The 22,753-nt window shown below is 39.0% G+C and overlaps 1 protein-coding gene and 1 long non-coding RNA gene across 8 annotated transcripts in view; one reads left to right on the top strand and one right to left on the bottom strand.

The window, feature by feature from the left end:
- Positions 1-22,753, top strand: part of LOC140504598 (uncharacterized) — a 162,488-nt gene that overhangs the window by 27,952 nt on the left and 111,783 nt on the right. Inside the window, exon 2 of the long non-coding RNA XR_011967156.1 lies at positions 7,631-7,918. This is a non-coding gene — a long non-coding RNA (uncharacterized lncRNA). The remainder of the gene's footprint in view (positions 1-7,630; positions 7,919-22,753) is intronic.
- SCMH1 (Scm polycomb group protein homolog 1) overlaps positions 1-22,753 on the bottom strand; it is a 179,038-nt gene that overhangs the window by 78,175 nt on the left and 78,110 nt on the right. For all 7 annotated transcript variants that reach the window (XM_072609776.1, XM_072609778.1, XM_072609779.1 and 4 more), the window contains 3 exons: positions 8,082-8,152; positions 6,727-6,961; positions 567-655 (listed from right to left, as the gene is read on the bottom strand). In XM_072609776.1, the coding sequence (XP_072465877.1) occupies positions 567-655; positions 6,727-6,961; positions 8,082-8,152 (395 nt within the window). The remainder of the gene's footprint in view (positions 1-566; positions 656-6,726; positions 6,962-8,081; positions 8,153-22,753) is intronic.

Here is a 22,753-nt window from a genome sequence, read left to right as displayed (position 1 = left end):
GCATTTGAAGAACAATATGGTTCTAACCTACTTGTCCAGCTTTCTTTCCTACTACTGTCCTCCATGTACAGAGACTACCCTCTCTTCCCTATTCTGGTGCTGCCTTCTCTTCTGCCTTTGTTCCTTACGCCCTGGCCCCCACTCACCTGAAAGGGATTCTCCTGATTCTACCTGGTTTCAAGGCCTAACTCAAAAAACACCCCTTAACTGTAACTCTCTTTCAGGCTACAGATGAGATGGCTCTCTCCTTTCTCAAGCTGTTCAGGATACTTTGTTTGAATACCTCCTTTGTACTTAACTCACTCTCCCTTGGACACCACAGTGCTTTGTGGAAGCTCTCACATAGTAAGTAAGCACTTTCTGGACTAAATTAAGTCCAGAAATTCTAACCAGTCCAGTGTTCTTCCCATTAGAAGTCTGCCACCACCCTAAGAAAAAAATTGCCACTAGCTCAAGAAGTATGCATATAGTACAGGATACACGCCTCAGATCTTGGGAGTCTGAGGGCATTGCAGGCATCTACCCAAGGATAGTCAAAGGCCAGGGTTCTCTAAAGGTCACCATACCTTGTGGAAAATCCGGATAGGAGCCATCTCTGCTCCATTTAGTGTCTTCAAGAGAAACATAGGCCAGGAGGAAGCATTCAGTCGAAATCCTGAAGCAACAGAATAGGAAATGGATAAGAAACATGTCAGAGAGTGTGATGTTATAATATCCTTTCCAGTGAGTCTCACTAGTCATGACAACTACCATGATATTCCCATGTCACTGATTCTATTTTCAAGCTAATGAGTCTGACCAACCAGTTGCCGCCACATTTTATCATCCCCATTCAAATCTTGGACATTTTTTCTCACAAAATCCCAAAGAGAGGATGTACAGGGATATCAAGTAGTGACAAACTAGCCAATATCCTGAGAAAAATAATATTCCAATCATTTAGGCTGATGCCAAATGGCTGCGAAAACCAATGTATTTATCCCAACATGAATTTCTCTTTCATTTACCTTAGTACAAATGCTGTTAAGTCTGGCTCTGTAAGGGACTTTTCTGGTGTTAAGTATTTGTTCAGGAAACTCAGAATCAAGTAATAATAAAAGACTTGAAGGGTGCCTTTATTCAGTCTGTTCCTTTTATCAGTGAGGAAACTGAGTCCCAGGGAGGTTTCATGATTTGCCCAAGGTCATAGGGTGGCAGAACTTGACTGAATCATTGAAGTAAGGTGATTTTTTAAAAATCAAATTAAATTAAAAAACATTTTAATCATGTTCTTCTAGACAGAATTCTCTCCTCTCTCCCTCATTCCTGGCACTTCCCAAGAGTTTCCCAGATCTCACCTTTATTAACCTCAGTAGATTAATTGCACCAAAGCTGCTGAGGATTAGAGACAAGTACAAATAGAACTGCAGGAAGGGAAGAATTTTAAGAACAGGCACTGTGAACTGAAGTTAGTAATAAATATAATTAAATCAGAGTGTGTGTTGGGGGGGTAGAGATGGAGAAGAATTAAGGAGGGAAAGGTATGGCAGCTTTCTGCTTGTCTTAAACCTCAAATCATGCTTCTTGATCTCCAGAGAGGTTTCCTGGTATCTATCACTTATTTTTTTTCTCTCCCTCAGAGCTTGGGGCTTGGGTAACTGCTCCTTTGACCATGATTCATTCACCTGAGTTTTCTTTATCTCACATCTACTGCAGAGTGGAAAACAGGCTCCCAACTTTTCCCTGTCCCATCTCATCCCTAAATAAATAGATAGCCCCATTTCTGGTTTTTTACTGCTAGTAATTATAGAGATGGGAGTAAAAATAACAAACATGGGAAAGTTATAGATATAAGAAAACTTTAGAAGCCTTTGATGTTAGTCAACACTAACATACATTCAAATGTACATGGAGCCAGGCCTGCTTTTTCAGAGTTCCTTCTTACTCCTTCACTCACTCATCTTGGTTCACCTTAAGAGTAAACTCATTCCAAAGAGTCTCTTTCACTCTTGGGAATGGTGCCCTTGGATTTCATCTGTTGTCTTTGATTAGACACGAAAAGAATCTAGGTTTTTCCTGCATTTTCATGTCTCTCTCTCACAGTGGGACTACAACTGTTAAACAGTGGCCACCTGGGCCCACAAAATCTCAAATATGCTTAGTTCTGGAGTTCAAGAGAGGTACCAGTGGTTGGTCAAGCAATTCAGAATCAAAGAACACCTGAATTTTCTCAGTAGAAAGTGAATGGAGAATTGCTACCTTGGGCATCATCCTGATGATAAGGAGAAACTGTCTGATAAAACAGAAGAAAGAAAACTTGGATGAAAGTGACTGTGTTGTTTTAGAGTTCATGAGAACGAAGTAAGACAACACTGGACATACTCAGATAAATTTTAGGAGGTCAGATTTCAAAAAATTCAGGAACAAAAGTAACTCATCAAATCATTTTCTTTCAAGTGAGAGAAGGGATCCTAAAATGAAAGTTTTCTGCTGTTATAGCCAGTTTTTCCTAAACTGGGGATAATCAACCCAACCTTTAAAGCTGCCCTCTTTCTGCTTTTGCCACCCTTTTATAGCAGAGTACGACAAAGACCAAGGTGAAAGCTTTCCCCTTCAGTGACTGATTCTATCGAGTCTGAGCCATGGCTCTCTGTGCTTAGCCGATTTCTCAAAATGATTTATTTTTTTAAAAACAATGATAGCAGTGACAGTATAGACACTCCTATCCCTCCTTTTATTTATGACCATAAAGAATCCTCTTGGAATTTAGGCCTGTACTATATGTGAGAACCTGAAGTAAGGATGGGAGGATCCAGGCTTTGTGGCCCCATTATTTCCAGGTAAAGGAGACACTGAGTGCCCTCACACTCTCCCAAAGTGGCACTGTATCCCTGCCCTATTCCCGTATTTCCAAGGACACCCCTGGAAGTAAGAGTCGCTGGGATGGGAGTCAGGAATCACTAAAGTGTAGCCTTTTTCACTGAAACAGAATTACAAGAGCATAACTAGTCTTCTTCTGCCAATAGGATCTTCGTGAACATCACAAAAACTTGGGAGTAAGTCAAATGACTGTTCCTTAAATTTGATCTACAAAGGGAGACTTCATATGGTACACACAACCTACTTGAAATAAGTATTGAAAACTATGTGTATGTGGGGTGAGGAGACTTTCATCTATGTCTATTTTAAAGAAGCAGAAGTTTTAAGAATAGAAAGAGATTGCAGCCAACACCAGCCACAAGCACATCTTAGAAAGTATACCAAAGAGAAATAGGAAAGGGAAAAAACTATGAAAAAGATGAGGATTCTTCAGTCTTCAAAGGCAAAGGTCAAGGAGGGACATAATCTGATTCTATAAAATCAAGAATGGCATATATGAAATGAATGACATTTTAATCCCAACATACCAAGATAAGGGAACCTCTTTTTAAAACATGAACAAGGTAAACTTAGGACAAATAAAAAGATATCCTACTTGACATAGTGGGTAATAATATTTACACAACCAATTGCTGCCCCCAGAGTTACTAAGAACAGAAAAAGTTAAACAATTTCATTAATAAGACCCATAAGATTCCTAAGGGGAAATATACCTAATTTTCAAAACTGATATCAGAGAAGATAACTAGGCCCTTCCATGGAACACCTCTTGGACCCACTGTTGGTTGGTAAGAGAGTACTGGACTGTAGAGGCAAGGCGCCTGACCTGGTATGACAACCCTTATATTCCAGCAGTATAGATGAGTTCAGATAACCAGGCTCTAGCTGGGAGGTTCATAACTCTAGCACATGAACTTGTTTTTAAAAAACATTTTAACATATATCAATATAAGCAATTGCCTTTGTAATCTTATACATTAATTTCATAAAGAATTTGAATATAGGTCATCCTGACTCTATTTGCTATGCCACCTAGCTGCCCTGAAGGGGTCCATGACACAGAAAAAGGTTAAGAACCTCTGCTCTGGACCATGAATTTTTTAACCTAACTTCATAAGTAATAGTAGGCAATAGGAAGACAGATGTAGACTACATGAGGTATTTAATCCAATCAGAAGGTTCCATCTCCCACCTTGCTCTTGTTTCTTAGAAAGTACAGGAGTCATATATTGGCATAATTAGTTGAATCAAGTCAGGGCAATCATCTCTTTCTATACTAAACAAGAATCTCTGGTGAAAGGAAGATCACTTTAAAAAAGCCTGATTAAACAGATGTTATGTGGATCTGCATATAAGAGCCACAGGGCTCTCCTCAAATCTCATCATGCCCTGTCAGAGGCTTAGAGAGGAAAGGCTTTCCATCTGACTTCTTTCTACTCTTTAACCTGTCACCTTTAAAGAACTTCCGGGTACTAAGTAATCCATTTCCATGAAACGGATAGTGACCTCGTGCCCTCAAATGATCGGTTAGGACTGTCATTTTACCATCCTTGGTGCCCTCAAGTGGTAGGTATTAGAATAGCATTTGCACAAGGGAATTGCTACGTGCATTTAACCTGTTTTCCATGGCCCTTGTTATTGCATTTCTTAATCAAATGTTTTTAAAATTATGACATACTATCACTGATCGATTTTGTAACACTTCTGTCCCCGCTACAGAAAGACAGATAGAGAACTATATATATATATAGACAGAGAGACAGAGAGAGAGAGAGAGAGAGAGAGAGAGAGAGAGAGAGAGAGAGAGAAACAGAGAGAAACAGAGAGAGACAGAGAGAGACAGAGAGAGACAGAGAGAGACAGAGAGAGAGTCTGGCAAAATAGATGCTCAACTGGGTTATAGTTAAAATTAACTGTGGTGGCTCATGGATATATATAGCTAGGTTGAATTATTCAAATTAGCACTATTTGACATTGCAATTATATATAAAATATAATTTCAGCTCAGTGGAAGTCCAAATAATCGGATCATTTCATATGATTTGTTGTTCATACTAATCAAGACCTAGATGGAATGGAATATCTTATTGTATCATAAAAATGATGACTATAAAGAAATCAGAGAAGCACAGGCAATCTTATAATAAACCAGATACAAGCTGAAGTAAGCAGAACCAGGAAAATAATACATATAATGACTATAACAATGTAATTAGAACAAAAAAAGAAACTAAATGTATAAATAATATGACCAAGTATAGACTCTGAGAAGAGTTGAAAAAATATACCTCCCTCACTTATTTGCATAAGTGGGAGATTATGGGTATAGAATATTGTATATACTATAGACTGTGGTTGATATGCTGGTTAGTTGTGCTAAACTGATTTATTTTCCTCTCTCTTAGAGGCAGCTAGGTAGAACTGTGGAAAGAGTCCAGGGTCTGGAATGAGAGAGACTTGAGTTCAGATCTGACCTTAGACATTTAACTAGCTGTGTGATGCTAGGCAAGTTGCTTAACTTCTGCCTGTCTCTTTTCCTCATCATAAAATGAGAATAACAAGAGTATCTACCTCCCAGAGTTGTTTTAAGGATCAAAAAAGATAGTATTTGTAAACATCTAGCATGGTGCCTGGTACAAAGTAGACACTTACTAGATGCTTTTTCCCTTCCTTCCTTTTTATTCTTTGTTACAAGAGATATTCACTGAGCAGAAAAGATGGAAACGATATACTCAGAAATTAAAGATATCAATAAAATAGTTTTCAAAAATTAAGTGAGTTGTGATCAACTTGATTACAAGATTTTGTTGAAGAATTTCACAAGCAACCCTAAGTAATTAGATCTTATGAGGTGTCACAAAACCAGGGCTGAAAACTAAAAGAAGGAGAAAATACAAATATCAAAAGCAATTAGATCCTGCTCACGTATCACAGAGGTCTAACTATCCAGTATTCCCACTTCTATTGGACTTTTTTTTTTGGAGACTGGGTCTCTCTATCTCATTCAGGTTAGAAGTACAGCAGTCACTCATGGGCCCAATTCCATTACTAATCAGCCTGGGAGCTTTGAACTGTTCCAATTCCAACTCATCCCTGTTCACCCCTCTACAGGCAGCCTGGGAGCCCTTTGGTCTTGGAGGTTCACCATATTTGTGCCAGACTTAGTGCAAACACTCAACTGATTTTAGCCCGCTCCTGAGCTTAAGCAATATATCAACCTCAGCCTCCTCAGTAGAAGGGACTACAGGCCTGTGCCACCATATCTGGCATCCCTTTCTTACTGAAGGGTCCCTGGGACCTTTCAGGTCTCCTGGGATAAATGACAGGAATGTCATAAAAGAGTTCAAATTAATTTACTGAATGCCTACTATGTGCTAAGTAAGCCTTTTACGGATGGTTTACTGAGGGCCTCTCCAGAAACTTTTCCTCTACTAGAAGTAGTATTCACTAACTTAATAGGCAGACCAAAATAGCATGTAGGAGGGAATAGAGAAAAAGTCATTAGTTCAGAAATATAAGCACATCAACAAGGAGCTACATCCCACATACCTACAGGCTGAAAAGGAGGGGGTTTTCCTTAGAAAAAGAAAGTCTTTAGTTCTGTGCACTTCCCATAGGTTTCCAGGGAGACAGAGGTAACGAAACTCTCCAGGAAAACCACATCCTTTTTCGTGGGACAGCTCCAGAGGAGTGAGGGCCCTTCCTGTAACATTAGCCCCAGAATAAGAAGTGTTTGTCTGACCTTCAACTATACTCAAAGGAAAGATGCAACAGAAGATACTGGAAATTAAAAGGATGTCCTAGTACCTTCAGTACTTCTGGTAGCCAGATAACCTGCCTAGGAGAGGCTGGGACCTGATTACTCACCCAGGGGAGGTTGAAGCATCCCTCCATTCTTCTCACAATTACCAATGGGCTGGATTTCAGCCGAGTCAACTAGCCTCCAGAAGTCATTCTTATTGTCACTGCCATCCAGGCGTAATCGGAGTCGAGCACCCGTCAGCCCAACCACTGTTGCAATGCAGGTGGAGGTGGTGTTCCTTGGGTCCTGAGCTTCCAACTTCATGCTGATCTTGAACTCGTTGCTTGGGGGAGTGTAGGACTGAGGAGAACAAATCAAGGGGATAATGTAGATTGACATTGTAAAGTATTCACTTTAGGAAATGCTTAAAGTCTGAGACCTTGAAATCACCTAGCCTGAGACTTGAGTTGATTATATGCAGCACTGAGAAGAGGCTCTGAGTTCCCACTCCATTTTATATAATTATAAAGGTGGAATTTCCTGGGAAAGGGAATAATGGTAGGTGAGATGAGAAAAGGTATTTTGTCCCCCAAGGCATCAAATATTGCCTTTTTCAGGAGACAAAGAAAGAAAGGTCATGGTGGACTGATGGATTCTCTTCTGGCTTAGCAAATCCAAATGCATCTTTCTGTCACACCCACACAACCCACTCCATACATTCTTATAATATTTTCTGGAACCAGTAGATTAGTCTCTAACACTGTCCCTAATCTCCTTTGGAGATTCAGTCTGTTATCTTCCCAATTACAGATTAATTAATTAACTACAAATTAGTTTTTTCTATCTGAAATCAACTTAAATATTGATCTGTTCTTTAGTCTTTTAAATATAAAATTCTGGCCTCAATAAAATAAACTTATGTCAAAGCTCAGTGATGGCAACGGGAGAGAAGAGGGAGGCTCCACACAGTGGAAAGGGCTTTTACTCCTCCACCATCATCCATCCTGTCAACTCTTATCCCCTCCCCAGGACATGGCCAGTATCATCTTCATAAATGATGGAACACAGATGTTACTATGAAGCATGTTAAGTGTCAGTGGCTCTGATGGCCTCTCAAAGACCTAAGAACGACCCTGTGGACTGCCAACCCTTGGGAGTCAACTTTTTAACTCAAGGCTGAGAATGAAGTGGATGATGTGTAAAGGAAACTATCTCTGAGGGTCTACAGAGGATGACACTGGAGTCCAATGGGGCCATCCCTTGGGACAGGACTGCTGTCTGAGTGACTGTGGGGAATGTCTACTGCTGTGATTCAAGGTAACTATCATTTTCCCTCTCAAAATATTTTCCTACTAAGATAAGTTTGTCTTCTGGTCTTCTTCTAAGAAGTCTAAGGTGACAGGGTCCTACCCTCTGTTTACCTAAGGATCATGAGTAAAACCCTTTCCCCTACCCAATGATCACACTGTACAATCATTACCTGCTTGAAGCAATGGGCAGGCGCTGGGATGGAACATGTTTCTTTTAGGTATTTGTCCCAGGTGAAATGACCTGCAGAGGAAACAGAAATTTCTAGCATAAAGCAATCCTCAAGTTCTTATCGGGGGTCTAGTATGCTCCTGCATACTCACACTAGTCAAATGCTTCCAGAAAGAGCTGGAAGTGATTCAGACTTTACATTCAGCCTTCTGCTGCTTTCATTTCTAGTCACAGGAACCATATTACATTGGTTAGACAACATCCAGGCAAGGAACTGGAAAATGAAATTTCTATACCTAAAGCAGAATGGACCTCATTGGCCAAAGGACACCATTCTAAGGCAATGGTTTCTTGGTGTGGTCTGGGGATAACCAAAGTACTCCAAGTCGTCTCCAAAAAGGCCCAAATATAAGGTCCAGAAGCCTAAGTGTTCAGACAAGGTTCTCAGCTAGCACAGTTTGGATAAAAAAAGAAGAGATAGGACCTATCTACTATGGGTGACTCAACTATTATAAATGCATTGATCATAGTCTTAAGCATTCAAAAACTCAAGCACTACTGGTATTGCCACTGCCACCTTAGAAGAGAAGTGTGACAATGAGATGGTACAAGGGCAAGTCTGGACTGAAGCCAAAGAGGCTTTCTGAAGGTACAGGATGGAAGGATCCAAGGAAGGGAGTGGTAGCTTGGAAAGTCTGGAGGAAGTAGAGCCAACATGCTGCTCTCTTTGTCTTCAGCCTCTGAACTACTATCTTTTCCTTTCCCTGTCAGAAGTCTATAGCACTTGGAACTACAACTCGGATGCCTAAAATGATAAGGACTGAAAAACAGACAGTGAATTAGGTATAAAGTGCTAGCTCCAGGGGAGCTGGTCTTGGTGTCTAGGTGTCTGTGGCTTTGCTAAAGTTGTTCATGGCCTCAAGTCCTAGACGTAACCTGAAATGCTAGTGATGACTCTGGAGTCCAAGGACAATGGAATCAGAGATAAAATCAAACAGAAACAACTTCTTCCTCACTGGAATGGGAGAATTCACTGAGTTCTTTACTTCCAAGGTCAAGTCATCTCCAAATATCCACTCAGAGGTGACCCCAGGATGAATGAGGAAATTTCCAGAGGAAGCAGAAGTCAGTTCAGGGTACCCCTCAAAAATTAAATCAACACTGTGGTAAAAGCGGCATCTCCTAAAGTTTCTTTTGTAGCTGATTGTCACAGATGCCCCCTTTGGGCCAAGCAAAAGCACTAGATGCTAGGAATAAAAATGAGTCACTGAATGATACAATCTAAATCATTCCAAAGATGATGCCAAGACTTTATACACTATTGACTTTATAGTTTTGCCTTTAACACTAGTCCCTTTCCCACTGTTTTCAACCAAGCCAAATGGATCTGGACAGGAATCACACAGTAAGTCCTGAACCATTTCAAGAACTGGTCACCAATTAATCATCTGTACTAGACAGTTAGCCCACAGGGTAAATGAGTAGATATGTCCTCAAGACTAGGATTTAAAGAGCTGATTGGATTTCAGACAGAGGCAGTTCCCAGCTAAGGGGGCCCTAGGGTAAGGACTGAATACATTTTATCACTATCTGCTGTCAATGAAAGGCAGGCGGAAACAATAAAAAAAAATGTGATTTCTCCCCAAAGAGGCTAATCCTTACAAATGAGGGATTTGGTGGAGAGTGTGTCTGTGAGCTGACCAGACTGTGACTCTGGAGGGCTGGCTAGCTTAGACTCAGGTAATTGCTTGTATTAGATTGTGTTCTGATGAACAGCACCCAAGAGATTCTGGCTTTCAAGTAATTATGGAAGCAGCAGGGGTGCCACAATAATTGGAGTCAGTTACAGTTTGCTACTCCACACCTTGATGACTTTAATCAATTGCCATGTGATGACAGAGATGGTCCAGAAACCTCAGACCCTCCAGCGCCTTGGGGTTCTCCATTACCATCTGAGAGGAAAACATGCTGCTCCCTTTTCAAGACCATCCTTGCCACTGTGTAGGTTTGAAAAACTGCGTCATATTGTCATTTATGTTTTTCTTAAACAATCCAATCATAATTCCATATTATAAATTCCATAGATAGCACAAGCATTATTATTTGTACTCTACAGATAAAGAAACTGAGGCTCAGGCAGGTAAATAAGGTGAATTGCATAAAATCACTCAGGAAGTATCAGAACTGGGACTCTGTTTATCCAAGCCTAGGTTAATTTGTAACACATTTACCATCTAAGACTTGATCCCCTATCATTTGCAAAAATACCCGAATGAGGTTATGTTCATTTTTTCAATGTTCTTAACAAGATCTCTTCAAGCACCTACTGTGTGCTTAGCACTACATATTTCTAGCACTGTATTAGGCAGAATGGGACAGAAAAAGTGAAGGAGACATGTGTCCTACCCTCAAAGAGCTCAAATCTAAATAATAAATGTGAAGGCACTCTGAAAAAGTAAGAATTACTATGAGAAGAAAAAAAAAGGATGATTTCTCTTTATCCCATGTAAGTAAAATATTACCTTCTTCAGCAGAGGCTGTGAAATCTCAAGAATAAAGAATGTTCACCAAATGTAATGAAATAAAGAATGTTCACCAAATGTAATGAGAAACAGTCATATGAATTAGCATTGGTCTAGAGTCTAGAAAAACTGAGCCACAAAAAAGAAACTGGGTTTTGGACAAAGAACTTTAACAAAAACCTAAATTCATCAACCCACAGTAGTGATTGACGTAAACTTCATGGTAGTAAAAATTTGCAGTTCAGAAGATTTAAATATCATCTTGTTCAATGCCCTCAATAAAGGCAAGAATGGAATCTCAGAGCTAAAAGGAAGCTGAAAGGATCATCTAGTCCAATCCATACTTGACTTAGAAGAATTTCCTCTATAACATTCCCCAACAGGTGGTCATCCCACTACAATATCTCTAATACATAGCCATTCAGTTTCTGTCTGAACACTTCTAGTGACAGAGCTTACTACTTAACAAAAGTCTCTTCCATTTTTCAATAATTAGAGTTAATTCACTAAAAAAAATATTTTACCATTTAATACCTACAAAACATGATATCTCATTGAAAGGGTTAACAATGATGGCATCAACACTTGGGAAAAGTTAGACTAGCAATACATGCCTGCCTGTCTTATATCAATGCTAAATAAGCAAAAGCTTATCTTTTTTTCCATCTGGGGATATTGTACAGGACTACTTCAATGGGAGGTTTAACCCCATCCCATCCCCTCCAAAAGTCTGAAATGTCCACCATTAATCTAATCAAAAGACTGAAGACCCTTGTCATTATGTTGAAACCACAATGTTGATCTCTCCAAATGGAAATCATATATGAAAAACAGAGAACTGAGTATTACAGAATGTCTAAAGGCTTAGTTAAGGGATGTAGGAGACCTATGTTTGATTCCAGGTCTGCCATTTTACTAAAGGTATGACTTTGGGTCAAACCTCCTCCCCTCTCAAGGCCAAAGTTTCCTCTTCTGTAAAATGATGAGTTTAGTTCTACTCTTATATACTTTCATTATGAGCATACAACCTAAATTATTGCATCTAATTGGTCCTCTTGTTGGCAAAATAGCAGAGGACAAAGGAAAGTTCAAGTTGTAATGATTTAAATACCAACCTGCAATCAATTAATAAGTATTTAAGTGCCTAATATGTGCCAGATACTATGCTAAGTGCTGGGAATACAAACAACACATACATGTAAGTATATAAGGAATATACATAGGATAAAAATACAAGGTAGTTTTGTGAGAGGGCACTAGCAGCTGGGGTGAAGGGGGAAACAGCTAGGAAAGTCTTCTTGTAGAAGATGGTACTCAAGCTTAACCTTGAAGGAAACCAAGTATTAAAAGAGGTGAAAGTAAAGAAAGAGTGTGTCTCAAAAAGCAGAGATGGGAGGAGTATATGAAAAACAGCAAGTAGGCCATTAAAGAAAAGCATATAAGAAACTATAATACAAAATGGAAGACAAGTGCATATGAGAATAAAAGAATTCACAGGAAAGAAGGAGCATTTGATTAGGGGGAAGAAGAGGCTTAAGGAAGGCTTCATGGAAGAACTTTTGAAATGAGTTTTAGGGTAAATATAATTTCAAGAAGAAGAATCAGTGACAGAGGAGGGGGGTCTGTGTAGGCAAAGGTGAGATGGCATGAGATACATTCTGGGAAGGAGGAGTGATTCTGTTTGGCTGGGTTTCAGAATATGTAAAATACTTCCAGAGCTAGATAGAACAGGTTTGTGGAGAATTTTGAATAACAGGAGCCTGGATTTAAGCTGGAAGCCAGTGAAGGTTTTCTGAGAAGGGAAATAATGCACATATTATGCACACTAGACCTATATATGAGGGAGATTGACCTTGAAGTAGATGGACTTGCAAGGGAGGCACAACGAGCAGTTAGGTGACTACTGATAAAAAGGGCCTCAGTCTGGCTTCCAGTTCTGCTCTAACTTCCCATGCAACTTTGGACAAGTCATTTCACCTATTTGGGGCCTCTGTTATGAGACGGTTAGACTAGATGACAAACAAGCTCCACTCTAGCTCTAAATCTATAATCCTGTTAATCAGTTAAACAAGGTGAGAGTAAGCCTACACAACAGTACAAGTAGAGACAGAAAAGAGCAGAGAAATGAAAGCTATATAAGAACAGAATCAGTAGGATGTGGCCACTGTAGGTTGGGAAAAGTAGGAATCAGATGACTATAGTTTCAAGTCTGGGTAATCAGGAAGTTTGTGTTGCCATTAATAGAATGGAACAGTCAAGAGTAGGGTTTGGGGAGGAAGAGGTGAAGAGTTTTACTTTTGATTTCCGCAACATTGTATCTGTCCCTGAAATCTGAAATTCCATGAGGCCACAAACTAAGGTTCAGGGTAATTAAGTGACTTGTCCATGGTCACAGAGCTAGCAAATGTGGGGTCAGAAGCCAGTTCTTTCTGTCTCTGACTGAAGTGCTTGACATGGTACTGCGGTGTTTTAGATGAAGGAATAAAGCTTGGGGCTGTTGACCGACCTGCCCATGTCTGTATAGCTCTAGAATATCAGAGCCAAGGTTCTTGTCTGTGTTTCTTGGCTCTAGGTTTAGCACTCTTTCCACTACATTACAGGTATGTAAGTTATAGGGAAAGAGGATTCAATTTGATATAAAGAAAAACTAACTGCTCCCATGGACAGAGACTGCTTTCTGATGCACCCCCATTAATGGGGATCTTTAAGTGGGAGTCGGGTAACCACCTAGAGATATAGGATCATGCTGTTCAGATACAGACTAGATGCACTGATCTCTAAAATCAGTCTCCCAAAAGTTGCTGTGAACCCAACCTGGAGTTCAGATCCCAGCTCTGATGCTAACTGCCTTTCCTTTATATCCTGAGATTAATCACTTTCTTTGCTTTCCCAAAGGACTGCAGGCTAATCCAAACCCAGCCTCACTCTACAATAACAGAACCTCAGAGTGAGGAGGGTCTGCATACAGAACACAGAATGCGAGGGCAGTAGGCTGTCTTATGGATCCACTAGTCCAATCCCCTCAATTAATGGATGGGGTAATTGAGGGTAAGAGACACTTAGGGACTAGCCCAAGGTCTCACAAAGCCAGTTGGTGCTAGCAAGACTAGATCTCATGCTTTCTGGCCACCTGGTGAGTTTCCCACTACACTAAATATCCTCTCTTCCAATTTCTAATGAATCAACCACAATTCGAAGGCAGCCTGGCAGAATGGAGAGACAGCTGGTCTGAGTTGGCAAGAGCTGGGTTCAAATCCCACTCTCACACAGACTGGTTATAGTACCTTGAGAAAGTCATTGAATACTTCTGTGTCCCACCCACCCCTCTAAGACAGGATACGCTGGGATGAAAAGAGTTCTTCACCAGGAGCTCCCTATACCAATGAAAGCACAGATCCATCAACACACATACACAATAATGAATTAACATGTGCATGTGTGCATGTGTCTATCTGTGTAGAGGAAGTGGAAAAAATTGGTTACAATAAATTATAAAGAAATTGTGATGATTTGTATTTAGGGTTTTAACTCAGTTTCCTGTGTTATGAACCATTTTCATTCAATGTGGTTATCACTGTTCTGGAAAATAAAGCAAGCCCATTCAGCTGTGTTAATGCAAAAAGAATGGGGACCATGCACAGCCCTAAACTCAAATAAACTTCATGACTCTACCTTCTCTCTGATTTTCCTCTGCACGTCCTGAACAACAAGACGCAGCCTGTGAGAGTTAGGAGCATCTAACAGACATCCGTACAGGAAGCAAAGGGAGTAAATGTTTTTGTGCTCATTCTACGTGGAGAGTGCAAACTGGAGAAGCTTTCATGACAGTGGTCTTACTAGTAAAAATGTTTCCCAACCACATTCTCCAATGGTTCTTTCAATGATTTTCCAATAGTTCTGTTGTGATAAACAGTCCTTTCCATAACTATATGTGTATTACATGTAAATTCCTCTTTTTTTTTTTTTGGCTAAAAATAAATAGGTAATATTTATAAAGCCATGAAGCAGGTTTAGATCTGATCTCATGATAAACCTATAAATAAGCTGCGTGGTTCAAAAGTGAAATGGGCTACTTGTATAGGTATGAGTTCCTCATGACTAAAGATTTTCAAGTTGGGGGATGCCTGAACATTTGTTAGGGATGTTACAGAGGAGATTCCTGTTAAGATACACATAGAAGTTAAACTAGATAAAGCCTATGAATCTTAAAAGCACCATATCAATATGAGTAAAACTAGTATGACCCTTGAGGTCTCTTCCAACCCTGAGCAGACAGACTATTTAACACACTGGTGACTATAGGGAGGAAAGCATGACCAAGGAAACATATGGTAGGGCACATCTTCCTAGAAACTGCTAAAACTGGCTTCCAAGGAAGAATTAATACCTAATATAAATAGTCTGAATGATCCAAACCTGAAATTCATGTAGATATTATAACCTAACATGTGCCTATGAAATTTAGAGAAACTCCCATAGAATCACAAGTATCTTTTTTAGCTAGTAAAAGGTGATGAGTTATACAAAGTCACTAACATTCGCATACTACTCAGGGCTAATAATAGAGTAATATTTACAGGAAAAGCTGAGGATACTATGAGCCTTCTCATGCTTCATATCCTATCCATCATATACCAAAAGGAACTCTAGGGTAGGGAGAGGGGAATGATGAGGAGGTAATGGGAAATATGAAGACCATTTACCTTTTATAAACCATCTCAAAGAAATAGGCTACAGATGACCACAAGTTTCTAAAGCCCTAAGAAAGATCAGTATGCCATATCTTCTTTATTTGATTTAACAAAATCCCACTTAAGACATTTCCCTCTGACTAGAAGCATAAAATATCTTCCTTGGTACTTGAATAAATATCTAAACATTGCCCATTCCTTTTGAGTTCTATTCCTGATGGTTTCTCCACATTCTAAGCACCAAGAAAAAAGAAAGAAAATAAATGGGTGGAAGATGATGGGAACAAATTGATCAAACAAAAGTAGAAGTCACTAAAGAGGTGATCAAAAATCAGAAGAGGGAGGTAAGTTGGTTTGATTGGTTGGCTTTGGAAGCATCTGCTCTAAGGAAAAATAATAAAACAAAATATCTAAAAATCTATTAAAAGGAAAATGTACCCATTTATCTGTTATTTAACATGATTTGGCATAAAGAATATAAAGAACATTGAGCAGAGGTCTGGATTCTAATCCTAGCCCTTCTACTAACTTGCTTTGTGACCTCTGGTAAATCATTTGACCTTGGGGGGCTTTGGTTTTTTTACTCAGTAAAATAAGATGGTAGAGACTCTTGAGGTTCAAAATTCTATGATTTGATGCTTCTAGTCACTTTAGATCAAACAATTTATTCATAGTGGAACAAGAGTTACACAACTGTTCAGATCCTTTGCCTCACCTCAGTAATTTTTGTACATATACCCCAAAGAGACTGGGAGGATTTCTAAGGCTAAATTTGGGTATCTTCTGAAATAACTCCAAAGGAAGAAACAAGTAATGAATACAAAGATCTTCATAGCCATTCTACAATAGGAAAAGCCTCCAAATTCAACAATAAAGGAATGGCTAAACAAATAATGGCATAATAGACACTATCAAATTATTAAACTTGGAAATCTCTTGACTATGCTGATTCCTAAAAATGAAATTCTGAGATAATGTTAACTGAAAAAGGAGAATGCAAAAAATTGTCCACATATATAAATTATAATTTACATGAAAAGGTAGAATAAAATGGAGAATTTGGAGGGATGGAAGCTTTAATATTTATCAATTCTTTCTTTATAGCAATTAGGAAAGACTGTAAACTTTTTTGGGGGGGAAGATTGGGAGCATTACAGGACAAAGTTGTTGGTATCTTTTATATATTAAGAAGTTCGTGAAATTGAGAAGGTATTCTATTATCACATTAAGGTGCGGAGAAAATAACTTTCCAATATATAACCAATTCTCTTTCTTTTCTTGTCAAAGAGGCAAATCTCCAGTCCAAAAAAATCACTACCCTAGCAGCCAGAGTCTACTGTAATGAGTATTATTCTCTTCCCAAAACACACATGGCAAAATGAATTGCTTACTACCTACTTTGGATAATTGTTTCATACAATTATAGGACTTACATCCTATGATGTAAGGTGGGTGTGGAATGGGGGTAGTTCAGTCTCATTATTTTACAGAAGAGGAAACTAAAGCCCAGAAAACTTAAGTGACCTGCCTGCCCAAGGATGAATAACTAGAAAGCAACAAAAACAAGACTTGAACCCTGATCCAAATACAGTACTCTTGTCACTAATAATACAATGTTTCTCTAGCCATGGTGTAGGAGGTGTAAAGGGTTACCTGCTGTATTTGTAAGTTTTCATAGGCTCTCTTTCAAATCAACACTATAAGTGTCAGAAGCCAAAGTCCATGTTTAAAAAAAAAAAATCACTTCCCTACCCACAGAGAATTCTGAACACAAAAAGGGCAGTAAATCCCAAACAGATGCTTCAGCATAACTATAGTAAATGGTGTCATAAGAGTGACATAAGAATATATAGCAAGTGTAAGATACACATCCAAGTTCTAGCAAACATGTATTTAAGAGTACAGCAATTTTGGATTTCTATATGGAGAAAGCCATAAAGGCAAAGTAAGATATAGGATATGTTATTATAACTAACCATGGGATAAAAAGCCTTGCCAAATATCCATGTACTGCCAAGGAGCGCTATGGCTCCAGGACACAAAGACTGGTCCACTACCCAATATTCTGGATGCAGGAGGATGCAGTTAAGACCAGAGATATACAATAGTTTATAGGGAGAATAGCTTCTGATTGTGTTCTGCATTAGGAATTTAGGTGATTGTTTTTGTGAATCACCTGAAGATAAAACTTTTGGTGCTAAAAACACATTTGGAAAGCAAACGTCAGTATCTGAATATATCATTGGCATTCTTTCAAAAGCAACGCTAGAGAGAGAATTCTGGGAAGATTGCAGAGTAGGTCAGAAAACTTTTGGCTTTCCAAATCTCCAAAAACAGAACATCTCCACAGAGGAAATGTACAGCAACAGCAATAAGCAAAAGTTGCGTTTAAGCAGCTGTTCTCCTAAGACTACTTGACTACTGGAGAAGACCCTAGGAAAGAGTCAATCTCCAGGGACAGAGGTTCAGCATGAATGAAGTGCAAACACCTCTACGCTGACTGCAAAATCAACAAGCAATAAGCCTTTGGGGCAGCTGGGTTGAGGGTTAGCCCCAACCTTAGATACTGTTATCTCACAGATATTGTGGGGGTCTGGCAGCTGAGTAGGAGACTGAAGGACCTTCCACTGTCAAGGGACACAGAGTACAGGTATGCTGACCAGACAGGTTCCAGGCTGTGGCTTTAGAGGAAAAGGAGCTAGCACACATCTGGTAAGAGCAGCAGCAATAGCTGCTAGCTATGGGCACTAGCAGTAGAGCAGAGCCCCTGCTTTCAGCTCCAGGGCAGAGAGGACAGCTGTAGTTTGCAGCTACCTGAGAAACCACAGGGAACAAGGTCATTTGTGGTACTGTGGCTAGGGGACCTAGCCGCGGTTTATGAGTGGAGAGGAGAGCCCAAGGCTGAGCCCCAGGACAGACCTCACAAAATAACAGTATGAAGGACCTGAGACTTGGGGCATTATTCCCCATATCTGAGAACTATAACTTGATTACACTAATAGCTGCTAAAACCAAAATAAAATAAACAACAAAAAAAGAGTAAGCAAAGGAGAAAAAACCCAACCATAGATAGCTACTATGGGGATAAAAAAAGACCTCATATCCAGAGGAAGATAAGATGAAAAAAAGTCATTCCTTTTTCAATAAGAAAATGTCAAATGGTCCTAAGCACAAAAAGAGCCTTGGAAGAACTTAAAAAATATTTTTAAAATCAAATAAAAGAGATCAAGGAAAAATTAGAAGAAAAATCCAAGAAAATAAAGAAAATTATGAAAAGAAAGTCAACCAACTGGAAATAGAGAATCAAAAGTTTAAGGAAGAAAATAATTCCTTGAAAACTAGAATTGGGCAAAAAGACGCTAATGACATTCTAAAATACCAGAAATAATAAAACAAAATCAAAAGAAAGAAAAAATAAAAGAGAATGCAAAACATTTCATCAGAAAAAACTGCTTGGGATAACAGACTGAGGAGAAATAATTTAAGAATAGTTGGACTATCTGAAAATTATGATAAAAAAAGAATCTTTAAACAATATTACAAGAAATTGTCAAGGAAAATTGAGCAGAAGTTCTAGAACAAAAAGACAAAGAAGAAAGAAAAAAATCCACCCATCACTACCTGAAAGAGATCCCATGAGAAGAACTTATAGGAATATTGTAGCCAAATTTCAAAGCTCCCAGATTAAGGAGAAAATATTAGAAGCAACAAGAAAATAAAATCAATTTATATATCATGGGGCAGAGTAAAAAGACAGACTAGGCAGAGTAGAAAGACTGACCTGTAGATGCTCCTCTCCATAGCCCAAAAATACCTGTAAAAAATGACTCTAAACAAATTCTACAGCAGCAAAAGCCACAAAATGACAGAGTGAAAGAGATTTCCAGCCTGAGACAGCCTGGAAGGTCAACAGGAAAGGTCTATTGCACCAGGTGCAGAGTGGAGCACAGCACATCACAGCAGGGACAGGACCCAGAACAGGCTTCAGGGTACCACCAGCAGCAGCAGTTCCCAGATTGCTCAACCCACAAACACCAAAGACAATGTCAAAGGTCAGTGAGAAAGCTCTTTCACTTAGGTGAGAAGGGAACACAGTCTGGACCTGCTAGCAGCATTCACTGCAGTGGCAGAGTCCATTTTTGGAGACTTCCGCCTAAAGACCCTGGGGAAATTGAGCAGCTGATCTGAATCTCAGCCCTGAGTGGCTTTTCTGAGTTGAGGAAGAGTGCTGGCGGTGGAGCTGGTGGAGGGTATGGAGAGGGAACCCTGCAGGAAGATCCTGGGCAGAACAGAGTGCTGGTGGTTTCTTCCAGACCAGAGTGCAGACCAGGAGAGAAGTAAACTCCTCTTCCTTGATTGTGTCACCTTGGAGGAACTGAGAACTTATAGGCCCCCAGAGAATACCCTCCTCTCAACAAAGGACTCAAAAGTCAAGTAACTGGCTGGGAAAATGCCCAAAAATGGGGAAAAAAATGACTATAGAAGGTTACTTTCTTGGTGAACAGGTATTTTCTTCCATCCTTTCAGATGAGGAAGAACAAAGCATACTGTCAGAGGAAGTCAAGGCTTCTGCATCCAATACCTCCAAAACAAATATGCAATGGTCTCAGGCCAAGGAAGAGCTCAAAAAGGATTTTGAAAATCAAATAAGAGAGGTGGAGGAAAAATTGGGAAGAGAAATGAGAGCATTGCAAGAAACTCATGAAAAGCAAGTCAACAGTTTGCTAAAGGAGACCCAAAAAAATGCTGAAGAAAATAATACCTTTAAAAATAGGCTAACTCAATTGGCAAAAGAGGTCCAAAAAGTGAATGAGGAAAAGAATGCTTTAAAAAGCAGAATTAGTCAAATGGAAAATGAGGTTCAAAAGCTCACTGAAGAAAATAGTTCCTTAAAAATTAGGATGGAGTAGATGGAAGCTAATGACTTTATGAGAAACCAAGAAATTACAAAACAAAACCAAAAGAACGAAAAAATAGAAGATAATGTAAAATATCTTATTGGAAAAATAACTGACCTGGAAAATAGAGCCAGGAGAGATAATTTAAAAATTATGGGATTACCTGAAAGCCATGATCAAAAAAAGAGCCTAGACATCATCTTTCATGAAATTATCAAGGAAAACTGCCCTGGTATTCTAGAACCAGAGGGCAAAATAAATATTGAAAGAATCCATTGATCACCTCCTGAAAGAGAACCAAAAAGAGAAACTCCTAGGAATACTGTAGCCAAATTCCAGAATTCCCAGGTTAAGGAGAAAATATTGCAAGCAGCTAGGAAGAAGCAATTCTAGTACTGTGGAAATACAATCAGGATAACACAAGATCTAGCAGCCTCTACATTGAGGGATCAAAGGCCTTGGAATATGATATTCCAGAAGTCAAAGGAACTAGGATTAAAACCAAGAATCACCTACTCAGAAAAACTGAGTATAACACTTCAAGGGAAAAATGGTCATTTGATGAAATAGAGGACTTTCAAGCATTCTTGATGAAAAGATCAGAGCTGAATAGAAAATTTGACTTTCAAACACAAGAATCAAGAGAAACATGAAAAGGTAAACCGGAAAGAAAAATCATAAGGGACTTTCTAAAGTTGAAGTGTTTACATTCCTACATGGAAAGATAATATTTGTAACTCTTGAAACTTTTCTCAGTATTTGGGTAGTTGGAGGGATTATTCACATTAAGGGGTGAGAGAAGAATATATTGGGAGGGGAAAGGGAGAAATGAAATTGGGCAAATTACCTCTCATAAAAGAGGCAAGAAAAAGCTTTTTCAATGGAGGAGAAAAAGGGTGAGGTGAGGGGGGAAAAATGAAGCTTACTCTCATCACATTTGGCTTAAGTAGGGAATAACATGCTCACTCAATTGGGTATGAAAATCTATCTTACACTATAGGAAAGCAGGGGGAAAGGGGATAAGTGGGATGGGAGGGATGATAGAAGGGAGGGCAAATGGGAGGAGGGAGTAATTAGAAGTAAGCACTTTTGGGGAGGGACAAGATCAAAAGAGAGAATAGAACAAATGGGGGGCAGGATAGAATGGAGGGAAATACAGTTAGTCTCACACAACATGACTATTATGGAAGTCTTTTGCAAAACTACACATATATAGCCTGTATTGAATTGCTTGCCTTCTCAGTGGGGATGGGTGGGGAAGGAGGACGGGAGATAAGTTGGAACTCTAAGTTTCAGGAATGAATGTTGAGAATTGTTTTTGCATACAACTGGGAAATAAGAAATACAGGTAATGGGTTCAGAAATCTATATTGCCCCACAAGAGAAGAGAGAAGATGGGGATAAGGGAAGGGAGGGATGTGATAGAAGGGAGGGCAGAATGGTGGAAGGGGCAATCAAAATGCAAGGTGTTTTGGAGTGGGAGAAGGGGAGAGATGGGAAGAAAATTTGGAACTCAAAATTTTGTGGAAATGAATGTTGAAAACTAAAAATAGATAAATAAAACATTTAAAAAATAAAAAAAATAAATATCATGGAGCTACAATAAGAATTACACAAGACCTAGTAGCTACTATGTTGAAGGACCATAGGCATTGGAATACTATATTTTACAGAGCAAAAGAGCTGGGCTTACAACCAAGGGTAACTTACCAGCAAAGTTAACTATAATGCTGAATGAAAAAAAAAATGGATATTTAATGAACTGAAAGACTTTTTAGGTATTTGTGACAAAAACAGCAAAACTTAAGGGAAAATGGACATATAACATTCACGAGAAATATAAGGTAAACGTTAAGGACCAATTATAAGGACTCAACGAGGTTAAATTGTTTACTTCTAATGTGTAAAAATATGTTCAGTACTTTCTGACTATCATCATTATTTGGGTAGATTTCAAAAAAGGCTTGTGCTGAGTTGTGTATGATGAGGTAATTCTAAAAAAATAAAACTGTGTAAGGAGAGATAAAAGGGAGTACTTGTCCCATACAAATGAGACATAAAAGACATAAAAGGATACAGAAGAAGCTAGGCGAGGGTGAATTGGTTAAAAAGGGAATGACATATATATTTAGAATGATATAAAAGTCTTCTAAATACAGAAAGAAATAAGAGGCAAAGGGGATAAGGCAAGGGAGAGTCTCTTGGAGGGATGGGTAGGTAAAGGGTAGATAGGAGGGCAAGGTATCAGGCAGAAGTAAAGTAGAGGAGTGAGGAGGAATAGAATTGGTTGAGACCGATAGGGGATAGCAAGGAAAAATAGGAGGAAAATACACAAGCAAGTACAGCTTAGAATGTGAATGGGATGAATTTAAACATAAAATGGAACCTGACAGCAAATTAAAGTTATGTGTTGCTTTCAGGAAATGAGAAATAACATACAAAGATAAAATAAAGGTAGAACTTATTATATAAAAAAAGCAGGGGTAGTAATCATGATCTCAGACAAAATTAAAGCTAAAATAGGTTTACTCAAAAGAGAAAAATAAGGAGGACACCAGGAGG

This window comes from Notamacropus eugenii, chromosome 5 (assembly GCF_028372415.1).
Source record: "Notamacropus eugenii isolate mMacEug1 chromosome 5, mMacEug1.pri_v2, whole genome shotgun sequence".
Lineage (NCBI taxonomy): Eukaryota > Metazoa > Chordata > Mammalia > Diprotodontia > Macropodidae > Notamacropus > Notamacropus eugenii.
The sequence above is the reverse complement of the archived record's forward strand: the minus strand, read 5'-3'. Positions and strand labels throughout refer to the sequence as shown.